This window comes from Topomyia yanbarensis, chromosome 2, assembly GCF_030247195.1.
Source record: "Topomyia yanbarensis strain Yona2022 chromosome 2, ASM3024719v1, whole genome shotgun sequence".
Classification (NCBI taxonomy): domain Eukaryota; kingdom Metazoa; phylum Arthropoda; class Insecta; order Diptera; family Culicidae; genus Topomyia; species Topomyia yanbarensis.
The window spans coordinates 53,912,665-53,926,041 of NC_080671.1; the positions used below are offsets into that span (position 1 = coordinate 53,912,665).

The 13,377-nt window shown below is 41.1% G+C and overlaps 1 protein-coding gene across 9 annotated transcripts in view; it reads right to left on the reverse strand.

Moving 5' to 3' along the window:
- Positions 1-811: 811 nt before the first annotated feature.
- LOC131685098 (aryl hydrocarbon receptor nuclear translocator homolog) overlaps positions 812-13,377 on the reverse strand; it is a 567,322-nt gene continuing 554,756 nt past the window's right edge. For 6 of the 9 annotated variants that reach the window (XM_058968545.1, XM_058968544.1, XM_058968539.1 and 3 more), the window contains exons 5-13: positions 10,799-10,902; positions 6,312-6,528; positions 6,028-6,225; positions 5,591-5,887; positions 5,375-5,525; positions 5,025-5,303; positions 4,851-4,956; positions 4,648-4,789; positions 812-3,557 (exon numbers count right to left, since the gene is read on the reverse strand). In XM_058968545.1, coding sequence (XP_058824528.1) covers positions 3,109-3,557; positions 4,648-4,789; positions 4,851-4,956; positions 5,025-5,303; positions 5,375-5,525; positions 5,591-5,887; positions 6,028-6,225; positions 6,312-6,528; positions 10,799-10,902 — 1,943 coding nt within the window. In that variant the 3' untranslated portion in view covers positions 812-3,108. The remainder of the gene's footprint in view (positions 3,558-4,647; positions 4,790-4,850; positions 4,957-5,024; positions 5,304-5,374; positions 5,526-5,590; positions 5,888-6,027; positions 6,226-6,311; positions 6,529-10,798; positions 10,903-13,377) is intronic. The other 3 variants (XM_058968542.1, XM_058968543.1, XM_058968540.1) reach the window with 3 other exon arrangements.

Sequence of the window (13,377 nt, forward strand, 5' to 3'; positions counted from 1 at the left end):
GACATCGACATCATTGGCCAAGAATAGGATGGTAGCGTAGTCAGCTGAAGTCCCGTAGCCTACAGACACGCACAAAACTTACTGTATACAAATTGCTGATACTCCCTGTTGCTCTGCACGGCCATGGGTATTGTATCAAGGACTCCATCGAGTGCTCGGTGTGTTTAAGAAAAGAATGCTGCATTCAATACTGGGCGGCATAGTAGATAATTAAGAATGGCGCAGACGCATCAATATGAGCTGTATCAAGTATACGAACATTGCATTGTAATTTATTAGGGCTTTAACCTCGATGGGACATTCGCCCATAGTATACAAACATGCTAACATCAGAAGGCCGAAAAAATACAGCAAGCTACAGTACGTTGGACATGTATCACTAATGCCAGAAGAGATATCAGACAACGGTGTTCTCAGCAGAGAACCTTAAGCACGTCGTTTTTTGGAGTATCTAGATTGTTTGACCACGGTGTTGATGATTTTTCTAAACTCAAGGTATTAATTTATAGTTGTTCCACATTGCAAACTAATGGGCAATGAAATTTATTTGAAAGCTATCATTTCTGTGTTTATTTGCCCCATTTTGATATCGCCACATTGTTCACTAGTAGGCATAAGTAATAATTACTATTGTGACTTAAACTGGACAACGGGTGGATGAGAGCAAAAACAAAGAGTACCTATCGAGATAATTTTACCTCGATTTCTACACTTCTTTTGAAAGTTGTAGTAGGCAGCTTAACCACCACTAAGTTAAGGAACCTCTATAATAATACTTTCGGCCACTACCCAGAAAATTAAAACAGGAACATAATTTTTATTAAACGTTATATCGTTTTATTTCTGATATTTTTTCTTCTTTTTCCATATTTCAAAAAGAGTACATTTTCGCTTATACAATCTTCTTTTATACAAATGAATAGCTAATTGTGTTTTTCTTTGAAATTTCTTTACTTTCATTCGCAGGCGATGACAGGCTTAATTTCCATTCAATCTATTCAAGTTTTGATAGATCGAAATCTACTTTTTACATTGTCGAACACTCCTCAAGATAGTTGTTCAGTGACGTTCGATTTGAAACAACCATGGAAATAGGGTTGCGAGCCTAGCCTTAACCTGTGCTGTTGTATATCTCGCTCTTTCTCGCACTTGTGCAACTTTTTCGTTCTGTTAGACAAAAACATTTTTTTTACTGAAGACTTGAATTGCTTTTCGGGAAAAATATGTTCATATTAGGAAGTAACCTACTCGGGAGATCAGAGAAAAGCAGGACAGACAATGACCAACTCTTTCTCTGGCCTCGCAGAGGCTAAAGGCTTACAAAATTATTAAGGTTTCAATTTATCTACTTTACAAATAAATTATTCGTTTGCGTTGGCTTAACTAAATGCTTTAATAATAGTAATATAATTGCTGTTGCTGCTGACTTGTCGTGAACGGACAAAACATTCGAATTAGGAATTTACGGTAGTTGATTAAAACAATTAAAAAAATATTTAAAAAAAACAGATGGCGTAGTTGGTTGCGTGTCGCGTTTACAAAGTGGAGGAAGTCAAATTTTAAACTATGTTCTATGCGTTGGAAAAAATCATTTAGGAATCATTCAGCGTCTAAATTTACACGTTTTATGCTAAATTAAATTAAAAAGTGAATCTACAGAATACACTTCAATTCCAATAAAATAGTTAAGATTTTCAATTTTTTTTTGCGCATCTGTAGACCGATATCCATTTTTATATCAAATTAAATTTAGCTTATACAATAGCATTTAGACCTCTGTCTCTGCTAGCTTATAGATTAATCATTTCTTACTATTTAGATAACGAATGCAGCTTTTAATTAGTTTCCAAAAAATCGATCATCTCTTTTAATTTTTGCGTACATATTTGTCTATTTAATTAATGATATAGTTTTATGAAAATGGAGTTTTTGTTCGTTTTTACAGTTTTTGTTCACACGATTGGTTGAAGCTTTTGGGTTTTGTGTTCCACTCTCACTCAATTGCTTAACGGCAAATTGATGTAGCAAGAAACTGACTCTTTTGTTTTTGAATTCCTACTATTACCATTTATACCTAGTCCGGATAAACAAAAATAATACACGAAATAATTATTCTTGCGAGCTATAAAAATTGCTTCGTTTTCTTCGTCTATAAAACATGGGCACATCTGTTACTGCAGCAGTACAATGGTAATTAACTTAACTCCAGTGCTTAGTACTTATTGAAATAAACTTACTCGGTAGTAAAATGGATCGCTTTTCAAATTTTAAAGGGAAAACCTAGAGAAGAGTTTTTGCTTGCTAAAATGATACTGCCGGTTGTTGACCTAAGCTTTGCTTGGAACTGAACACAATGTTTGCCACTGCCTTTTCTTTACAGATAATATGCGTAATTTGCTGCTTGTAAAAAATGATGCCTTACTTAAAGTACAACAAGCCTAATCATAGCTAACTTTTCCATCATTCACCACTAAGTTAAATGTTGTTTTTATCATGCCAGCTTTGACTCTTCGTTTGTTTTTCTATTTAGCCTTAAACATGTTCGTTGATTTTGATTTTTTAGTTCTAACCTCAAATACCTAAGACAAAAATTAGGAAAAATGTCTCCAAAATGGTTAATTCTTCGATTCGCGCGCCAAACGGGCTCTTGGAGACATTCACGGAAAATACTAAATAACAAATTTGTGACATAGTTCGATGATAAGGGTGACATCTATTGAGCGTGTACTTTGATATAAAATGTCTGCTTTATGCACAGTTACAAGACTTTGACCATCTGCCAGCTGCTGCTTTGCCATCTATTTCCCATATGCGCAGACACTCGATAGACCGGGAAAAGAAGCTCCGATCGACGATATCTATTTACATTTGATCGTTGATGTAAGCTCCGAAGCTGCCTAATCCACCGGAGGCAGCGGTCGCGACCACACTGTTACCATTTGTCATTCCTCCCCCTAGTCCAGTCCCAAAACTTGCCAGGGCACTGAAACTGCTACTTCCACTACCCCCTCCGATTCCCGATCCACTACTGCCTCCACCCCCGCCATGATAGGATGTTGCCGCGGCTGGCGTTTGGTTATAATTGTTATAACCGTAGTACAACAAGTTTCATTCGAACGGTGTGTTGAACATGTGAATGTTCAGATCTTCGAAGGAGGTTGCCCCGCTCTGATCTAGCATCTGCAGCATATCGGACAGCTCATGTCCCTGACCTGGATGCTGTCCGGGATGGTGCCCCGGGTGGTGCACCTGGTGCGGATGATGCTGACCTCCAGAAGCATGGTGCGGATGGTGTGGATGATGCTGCGGATGAGCCGCATGATGGCCGTGGTGTTGTTGACTGTGGCCATGCTGCAGGGCGGAATGATGTTGCTGCATATGTTGAGCGTGCTCCGGAGGCATGTCCTGCGGCTGACCGATGTGTGCCGCCGCCGTACCGACCGAACTGTTACTATTGCTACCACCTCCTACTGGACCACCACCTCCACCACTACTGCTGCTGGTCTGCATCGGTTCCGGTGCGGGCGGGTGGTGAGCCTGCCAGCCGCTCCAGATGGCTGTGTAAGAAAAAGTAAGAAAAAAAAATGTCAACCTCGAGCCCATCGTCGGATTAGGTTCATTTTTTGCTTTAGAAGTCCAATATGGCAAGAAAATAAGGTGTCTGTCGTAGTACCGTACCACGTTCCCATCTACGAGAAGGCAATCCTTTTTTCGTTACTTCAAAAAAACGAACCGGATGCTAAATCAGAAACTAGTGACCAAACCACGCGTTTGGAACTTGCACAATCAGGTTTTTTTTCCTAAGTATTAACCATGCCTGGTTATGTACGACGGAACGAACTTAAGGATGGATTTGGAGTAGGGCGAACATTGCACAGAATCTGGCAAGAAATTTGCAACTGTGGTTAGAAAACCAAAAAATTAAAATACCTCAACATTGACTATTTAACGTTTTCTGCTGATTTATTAAGGGTGACCAAAGCAGACCAGTAAACGGTCGTAAGAATACTAAAGCACCCCTCCCTCTCACCCTGGCAAAATTTGTCAACGAAAAAAATCGCTGGGTGACTGGTCGCTAAAATGTCGGCAGAAATGCAACAATGGAAAAAGAAATCACGATTTTCATGGTTTGTTTTATAGGATGTTAGCTTGAACAAAAAGGCAGTCTAACAGAAGACAGAAATTCATAAAAATGGGTTCATACCAAGGTTCAAAACCCTACAAGAATGGAAAAAAAATCATTCGACCGTATCGGATACCACGATCCAGTTGTAGAGACTTACATGTAAATAAAATTCAATCCCAGGATCTGTCATGATACAAATCCATATATCCACATTATGATTTATTATCACACACGATAGAAAAAGAACATACTGATGATAACCAATATTACAATCGCCAACAGCATAGGTGTAAAAACATCACAATCCCACATTTCATTTTCTTGAGCAGTGCGCAATGGACATACTGGGGGAGCAGTCGCCGGGACTTCCGGGCTATGCGGATAACAGAACTGGCATCGATCTGGATCACAGTTCCCGCTGCTTTGTATCATACGGGAACTGGAAACGAATTGATACAGTGAGATAAAAATAAACCAATGGCATGAGGCAAAACACCCGAGTCAAATTGCGACAAACTTACCGGAGCCAGGTTGTGCGGAGGACGGCGTGTACGTCGATGTCTGGCGAGATCCGGTCGCACTGAGCTGAGTGTACGTGGGCCCGGTCGGGGACCGATTCGGGCTGAGTTCACTGTACTGGTAACCTTCGGTAACGGGTTGAGGCTGCAATATATGCTATGTTAAAATTCCGTGTGCGTTTAATGACAGATTGTGAAATGATTACCTGTCGTAGCGACCAGGCAGTCGCAGCAGGCGTTGGCGAGGTGTTGTTTGTTCTGGAAATGTGCCCCAGCGAACCGGAAGCACCTGGAGTACCAGGGGAACCGTATCTGCAATGAGCAGGAAAAGTATTGGAATGATGAACCGAGTGCGTTACGTTTTGAACAGATGTACTTACTGAATAGGAGAGGGCGTTGGATTATAGCTATATTGCACCGGGTTATGCGCACTGTCGGGCCGCTGGATTGAGGCATTAGCTACCACGGCGGCCGCGGCTGACGCTGATGGCGGTTGAGATGGCAAGTGTGAAATCAAGTTGTGAGGATTGTATATACTACTAGAGGGTGTCGTTTCGCGTCTACTTGGCATCGAGTAGTCCAGACCAGGAGCCTGATAGGAAACAGGAGCATCAACGGGATCTGTAGGACCCACGGCGTCGTGACTGGAGTGCAGGGACCTTAAAGGAAATGGCAAAGGTCAACAATGAACATAGTTACGATAATGATTGTTTAGCAAGGGGATACTCACTTTGCCGAACTGTTGGTACACACGACATACTCGATGTCATCCGTGTACGGATTCAGAAAGGCATAGGCTTGCGTTCGCATCCACACCCATTCCTTGTTTTTCGCCCGGAACCTGTACATCACCGAAAACATCTGACCTTTCTGCTTTAGCACTAGAAGTAGAACCAAAGTTTGTTAGTTGTACCAGATTACTTTAGAGCGCAGTAGCAATACTTACCTTGCTCAAAATTTTCCTTCATATGCGCGATGTCATCCGGATGGAAGAAATCGTAGCAACTTTTGTTGAGTAGGTCCACCGGTTGATAGCCGAGCACTCCAATCACTCGCTGATCCACAAAGGTGAACTTCCCGCACATCGCGTGCCGCGTGATAAACTCGTTCGGGTTATTGGCGTTCAGGTCGTTGGCCGTGGTCGAGGAGGTAATCTGTAGCCGCGCAATCGCCACCAAACAGCAGTGGGTGTTGTGCAGGTCGTCGTCTTGGCCTCGGTCAATCGTTACACCTGGAAACATATCTAAATTGACGGATCATAATCACAGGTTCCGGTTTGATTCAAAATGGAATTTTTCAGAAATAAGCTAACTGCAATATTCAGATATTTTTTTCAACGAACCAAACAAGGACAGTAGAGTGAACAGAGAGCTGTTTACTTACCAGTCGGTGGCCAGTTCTTGATGTAGCCCGTACAGTGCATCACTGCGTAGTTATGCCCATCGGGTGATGGTCCTAGGGAGTTTTTCCTTCGTAACCTATTCAGATGCCCCAAGGCCATGGCCTCCGGTGACACGGGACCGATTCGCATCCGGCAGATGAAACCTCGCCTCGATCCCATACATAATCTCATTGATGCTGCTTGAAAAGAAGTAGAGAAAATTTTTATTATTATAAAAATGTTTGCTTCAGTGAGGTAGGTTTGATTAAGAAACAAAAACACCTACATTGATGACCTTCCTTTTTCACGGTGCCCGTTTTGAGATCCAATATCCGCCCGCTGTTTGCCGGTTCTTGCGTCGAGAGTTGCTCCCGCACCTTTTCGATGTCGTCCGGATGTATGTGGTCGAAAAAGCTCCCACTGTACCACTCGTTTTGGGAGTAGTTCAGCACCGGTGTTACCGAATCGGACACGTAAATGACACGGCCCGTATCACAGCTCGCCTGCGAGAGAAATAGAATCGGGAAATCATGAGTTATACTAGAGTTCTATATTCTAAGCTGGAGTAGGACAGCATCCTTCTTTGATTAGAAGATTGCATTACTTTCCTATCCGAAAACAACTTCCAACTGTAGATATTGTCAGACTTCGTCTTCAACTTCGGATTTAATGACGAATGAGTATCTTGCCTTACCCTGTCAAGCGGGGTTCTGATAGGGTTGATTTTCTTTCCCTAGCTATTCGTGGGAACAAAACGGAAAACACTAAGAACACTGTTAACAACAGTTTGGAAGAAGACTGCGGCGATGGAGGCGGAAGAAGAGCTGCTGAATAGTGGCTCGTTAGAGGATGCACTTCGTCCGTTCCCATCTCTCCAGCTAGAGACGAGGATCGGACAGTGGCCAAGGAGGACACAGACCAGTTCGGCGGAGCAACCGGTGGTTCGGAGGGCTCAGAGAATAAATCAGCCGATAGAAATCAAGGGGCAGAATTAAGACCGACACAATAGCTGTGGGAAGGCGCTTCATTGGAAGCCATTGAAGCATCGCAGATTCCATAAACAAGCGCAGTACAGCGGGTATATTCCAGACAGTATAGACATTCTCCGACTGGTGCAAAATCAGAATGACAATTCCTGCACAGAACGCTCGTGCACGGTCCCCAAAATGGTAGAGCTCCTGTTGGCGGTAGATGAAGCTTCAATGAAACTAAAAACCTCCCAACACAACCAGTTGAACTACGTATTCGGAAAGGCTAGAATGGGCCAGCTGAAAAGTGCCCGGTCTTCTGAGGGTGGCACAACGCGAAACACTTCACGGTGGACTTCTGATCATAGCAAGCCGGTAGCAACGGCAACGAGCGCATCGGTGACAGCCCGTCTCACAAGCTATACACCAAAGCACCCGACCGTACGCGGCTCACGAACTGATACGAAAGAAGAAGATCGAAAACCCCAAGTAGGCGAAGGTGCGCAAACGGAGAGAACCGAGCACATATTGGACCAAAGAAGGCCACTGGCATCCAAGTGAACCTTCATTACGCAAAATGTGCCACAAGCATCCTTGCCCGGAGGTTCACCAAAGATCGCCTAGACATCGCTATTATACAGGAGCCGTGCGGAAATAAACATAAAATCTTTAGTTTAAATTCCTCAGCTCACAAGTTAGTAAATTCTAAAGGCCAGCCAATTCCAAGAGCTGTAGATTTGGTAAACGGAACAATAAAGTTCTCTCTAATTACAGGATTCATTCAACGAGACGTCGCTACAGTGGAGGCAGCAATGGCTAGGGGAAAGCAGGAGATTGTGATCGCATCTGCCTATTTCCCTGGCAATGCGGCCACAACACCACCTTCTGAAATCGATGCCCTCATAAAGTACTGTAGAAGCATAAACAAGCGCGTTATCATTGGATGTGATGGCCCAATGCACATCACACAATATGGTGTAGCACGGATATAAATACCAGAGGTGAGTACCTACTAGAAGATTACCTTTCGTCAAATGTTGTCAATGTATTTAGCAAGGGATTTGAACCTACATTTATGAACGCAGTTAGGAACGAAGTACTGGACCTCACATTATGCAGTGCTCAAATATCGGAATAGCTAAAGAGTTCAAACATTTCTAACGAACCTATGTTAATTTCGTTTTACGATCAGCGTCGTTGTAGGTTCGCTCGGAACAGCAGAAGGCGGCATTCGAGGTGTAGTTAGTGAGTTTGACATAAGCAAGTCAGGTTTTTCTGTGCGTTGCAGTCCCGGTCGGTCGAAAGAGACCAGCAGCATTTTTACCCAGCAGCGGAAAATCAACAGCAGCGGCAGTGAGGAGGATTATACTTTCATTAGTTCATATACGAAGATTCGAATTTCTTGGTAGATGCATCTAGGTCACTCTGTCACTTAGGGTCTGCTGGCTGGGAAGATATAAAAACTCAAGTAGTGGGTAAAGCCCTACTTACAAATTGAGCTAATCCAATGTAACATAAAAATGAAAACTTTCCTTTTTAATTAAACTGATCAATCAATATTTTTTAGTAAGAGCAAACATTTTTGTCAATAAATCCAACACAAATCTACATTTTTGTTGTTTGGCGGTTAGTTTCGATTATTCTCCTCAAAAAGTTCGATAAAAGTCATATGTATCTTTCCCATTGTTTTTCATTATAAGCGTGTTTAAATTGAATTGTGAAATATCAATATATCTCCTTTTGGTTCAAAGATGTTTCTGAACAAAATTACCCCGAAACTTAAGAAGGGAAATTTGTAATAGAAATACTTCAAAAATTCCCGAGAAACTTCACCAGAACTGCCAAATGTTTTCTCGTTTAACAGTACATCAAAATTTTCCACTGCGAAAGTTTCTAAATGATTAACTCCGAGTTCAAGATCTACGTATTGTGCTTGTTTTAATAATTTTCTACGAGCGTAATCTATTTCATTCTGATATTTATGGAAAGGGCATCCAAACATTCAAAAATATACGGGTGAGTGCGAAATATTACGAAAAAACCCGCATCCGAAATCAATTGTTTTAGGTATCCGACCCGATCCTTACCCTGCGATAACAAAACACGAACGGAGGGGGGGGGGGTTCGGGTCAGGTATCGGGTAAAAATACCCGTACCCTCGCCCATCTTTACTAAAAAAAACTAACAATGTGCGAGATTTGTGAAAATATCGGTAATTTTCTAGAGGTCGTTCGCCTTCAAAAAGCCCTATAAAACAATCACACACATGGCCTAGGGCTAGTTAAAAAGGCGATGGTTATCTCATTGGCAATAGTGAAAAATTGGATGTTCTAATGAACACCGAGTCGGTTGTGAAAGACGAGAATTCGACATGTCAGGATCGTGATGGACTCCGTCCTAGCAGGGCTTGTGAGGCGTCACAGAAACTGGCTTGGCCGATTTTCACACCATTTCTAATTAGATGAGCTGTTAACACCTTCGAACCCTACAAATTCCCCGGCCCTGAAAATATTCTCCAATATTTAAAAAATCGGCAGACATAATTCTTCCGGATCTACTAAACATCCTGATATTCAGTCTTATGCTTGGGCACACACCTATAAACTGGAGAAAGACCAATATTTGTTCCAAAAATAGATAAAAAAAGAGTTGACACTACCTAAACAAAGTACCAGTTTGCATATCAAAAGGGCAAATCTACGGAAACAGCCTCACATATCTTAGTGACACTTATTGAGAAAACCCACCCACTGCGTTTTTTTGACACCGAAGGTGCTTTTGATAATACGTCCTACATATCATACCCCAAGGCACTGGTAAAAAGGGGAGTGGAAAAATGGATAGGGGACTGGATTCTTGCAATGCTCAAGAGTCGAGAAATCACAACAACGTTGGGAGACACGAAAGTAATTCTAACAGCCAATAGAAGCTGTCCCCAGGGAGCTGCTAGCTTATTCCTGTCACTAAGTTAGTGTCGCATTCTGATAAAACGAAGTCGAAACACAAATCTTATAACTAATTTAGTTATGGTGGTTTTAAACAATTTTCTTCCTATTGGTGTAAAATAGTTTTTACTTAAAATGTTTGTCCACTAAGAAGAAATAGAGCATAGTGCTAAACTTTCAGCTTTGGGCAAGAGACCAACTACTAAGCGACTGGTGCAACGTAATAGGCGCTCGACAAGCTAAGAAATTCATACATCCAAATTCAACAAATGCCAAAAAACTAATGGATCTAAAAGTAAAAGACTTACATATAATCACAGACCTAGTTACAGGACATTGTCCTGGCAAGTATCACCTGAAAAAATGGCAGAAGTCAAGATGACATTTGTCAATTCTGTGACTACGAGCCCTAGAGCTCGGAACATATTCTCTACCATTGTGCAGCATTATTTCTTCAAAGGAAGTGAAACTTCGGAAGGCATCTTAGGATGCCTCGCGAGGTATGGCATACCTGTACCAAACGGATCCTTAGCTACATTAAAAATATAGTGTCCGATTGGGACGACACATATGGACAAACAAACAACTCGCTTCGTACCAAATTGCATTCAGGCAATTTGTAACATGTAGAGAATACAAGGGCAGCCACAAAAGATAACCTGAATAGTGGTCACAGTGGCAAAGTTTCCCCTAACAAAAAAATCTTGCTTCTTACCTTAACCTTCCGGAAGTCGCGCAAGTGCACTGAGTGCACGCTGCTCTGAAAATCTAGCGAAATCGTCTTAGCGCACCAGCGGCTGCGCGTTCAGTGGGCGATTTGCGCGACTTCCGGAGGGTTAATAATAACACAATAAACTTACCACAAATAGAAATCCATCTGCAGCTTCCAGAATCAGGTGCTTTAGCTCCTGATCGGTAAGAAACGAAGGTTTATAGGATCCATCGGTATTGGTATTTCCGGTTCCTGGAAGCAAAAAACAAAGTGGCAATGATTAGAACCATATTTTTCCTCAATTATGGGTAGGTATACATTTTTTCAATATCAAGCAACAACTCTATACGCAGTTTTATTTGTAATTATATGCTGAACAGATTTCCAGGTGTTCAAAGCTATGCTGTGTATCGTTATCATAAATAAATCGTAGTGCAGTCCGTGTTCCTGAACAATTGGATTAAATCCTTCAGGCATCATGTAAAACACAAATGCGCCATAGACTATGACTCATAGCCTTTAAGTACTAATTTCAATAAATTTATATATCTTACAAGCTCAGTTGGAGACAGCCGCTATGATTCCATTTTAATTAACATATTGGTTATATCAGCTTTAAGTGGAATTTCTACGTAATTCGAAAATCATGTAATACTTTCAAGTTATTTTTAGCACGAAATAGAAATAGAATAGCATTTTTAGCACGAAATAGAAATTTTAATACTTTCAAGTTATTTTTAGCACGTAACCAATTTCACCGTCAAACAAAATGAAATAGAAGGTGTAAACATGTATTGATTTTGAGTGTGTTGGCTATGGAAATAAAACATCTACAAAATCGACCAATAGAAACGAAGCTTACAAGCACGTTGTGCAAATAAGTATGGCGATCCAACCCGCGAAATATTGACATCACTGACCTATTGGAATGATGTAAGGTACCAATTGTTTTCTACTTAACATCTTCCTCTTCTTTCGAAGAAAAAAAGATAACTTAAACTAAGACAAATGTGGCCACCTTTACTTCTTGACCGTGAAAGAGGTGGTCATCTTGATTACCAGCAGTGAAAACATTTAAGTTGATATCTTACCATTTTCAGAATACCATAAACAACCAAATCAAAATGAAAACGTGGAAGAACTCGTCGGTGAAATCGCCAAAACCTTTAGTTAAACAGATAAAAAATAAAATATTCGTGAGCGCGTCTATCAACTTTTGTCTTGTTGGTTTGTTTTTTTTTGACAATTAGCGTAACATGTACGCATTGTGTTGTTCAGAAAAGTATGTACTATTGGTAAAAAACTGAAATAAACCAATTGTTTTACAATTTTTTTATTTATTGGTTGCGCGGAGTCCTACGACGCGCTTCCCCTACAAATACCCCCCTTTTTTACACGAAGTGAATGAATTTAACGCAACAACGGCAGTATCAGAAGAATGAATGAATGACGGACAAATAAACAATCCGAAACAAATAATGACAAGCTCATAAGTTCATTCAAATTCATCATCACTTGGAATGGTAGGAAATCATGGGAACCGAACCGAAATTTTGTGCAATGTCAATCATATGCATCGTCAGCTAATATAAGTTGATGACAATGTACGTATTTTTGCGCATTGTTCCTTCATGCAGATTACTCAGCTCTAGTGAATTTAGTTCCTACCAAGTCAACCCGTTACCGATCTTCGATAGTCGTGCAACTGCAATAAAATAAATCTTGGAAACACCAGCCAGGTAGGTAGGTACCTAATGAATGTTTGGAACAGTTTCCACTAGGTAAACCTTGGTCGATACAATCTACCACGTGTCGGCTCGTGCTGGTAACTTAACGATTGGTGACGCGAGAAACGCCACCTGGAAACGAAATATGACGCTAATTGCGCCTGAAAAAATGTCCGCTTCGATTGCAGCAGTGGGAATGTGTCACTGCAGATCCGTTCCAAATCATATAAAGCAGTGGTTTTCAACCAGGGGGTAAATTAGACTATTGTAGGGGGTGAATCATGCGGGATAAATGTTAACATATTCTAAAATTCCTGTTTACGTTTACTGATGGCGATTTCGCTTGAACCTGAAACTGAGTCAGGTTCTAACCCCAACCGCTGTCAGTTCATACATTTTGACAGTACTTGGGGTTAGGAACTGACTCAGTTTCGCCTCAAACAAAAGCCACATGAAACTGTCCAGGAACAGGTTTCCAATTGGAAAGTTATGGTTTTCATCCAATTGCAAATCATTTGATTCTGACAGGGTGGGTAATGATGGTATGTAATTTTCATAAAGGGGTACAACATGGGGATCTATATTCGGAAAGGGGTACATGGAATGAAAAAGGTTGAAAACCACTGATATAAAGCGTTTTTCAAAGATGTAGCACTTTCCATAGGCGGCTTCAGCCTGTTGGCAAAGGGAGGGGAAACGTCTTTCTGACAAAAAATGGGTTTTTAAAATTTTGTTGGCGATAAAGAGATTTGGTTGTCTATTCAGTCAATTTTCATACAATAATCCAATATTTCCCAAATTTTCATTGCGAACCATTGAAAATTGAACAAATCACACAATCTCCGGAAGTACCATGAAAAAACTCAACATAACTCAAGACCTGCTGGACCAAATGTTATAAAAATTTTGCGCAGCACTTTTTCAAATGCATGCGCCAGGTAGCGACAAAATTATCATTATTATTTTTACAATACCATTTTATTTGGATAAACACTGTGCA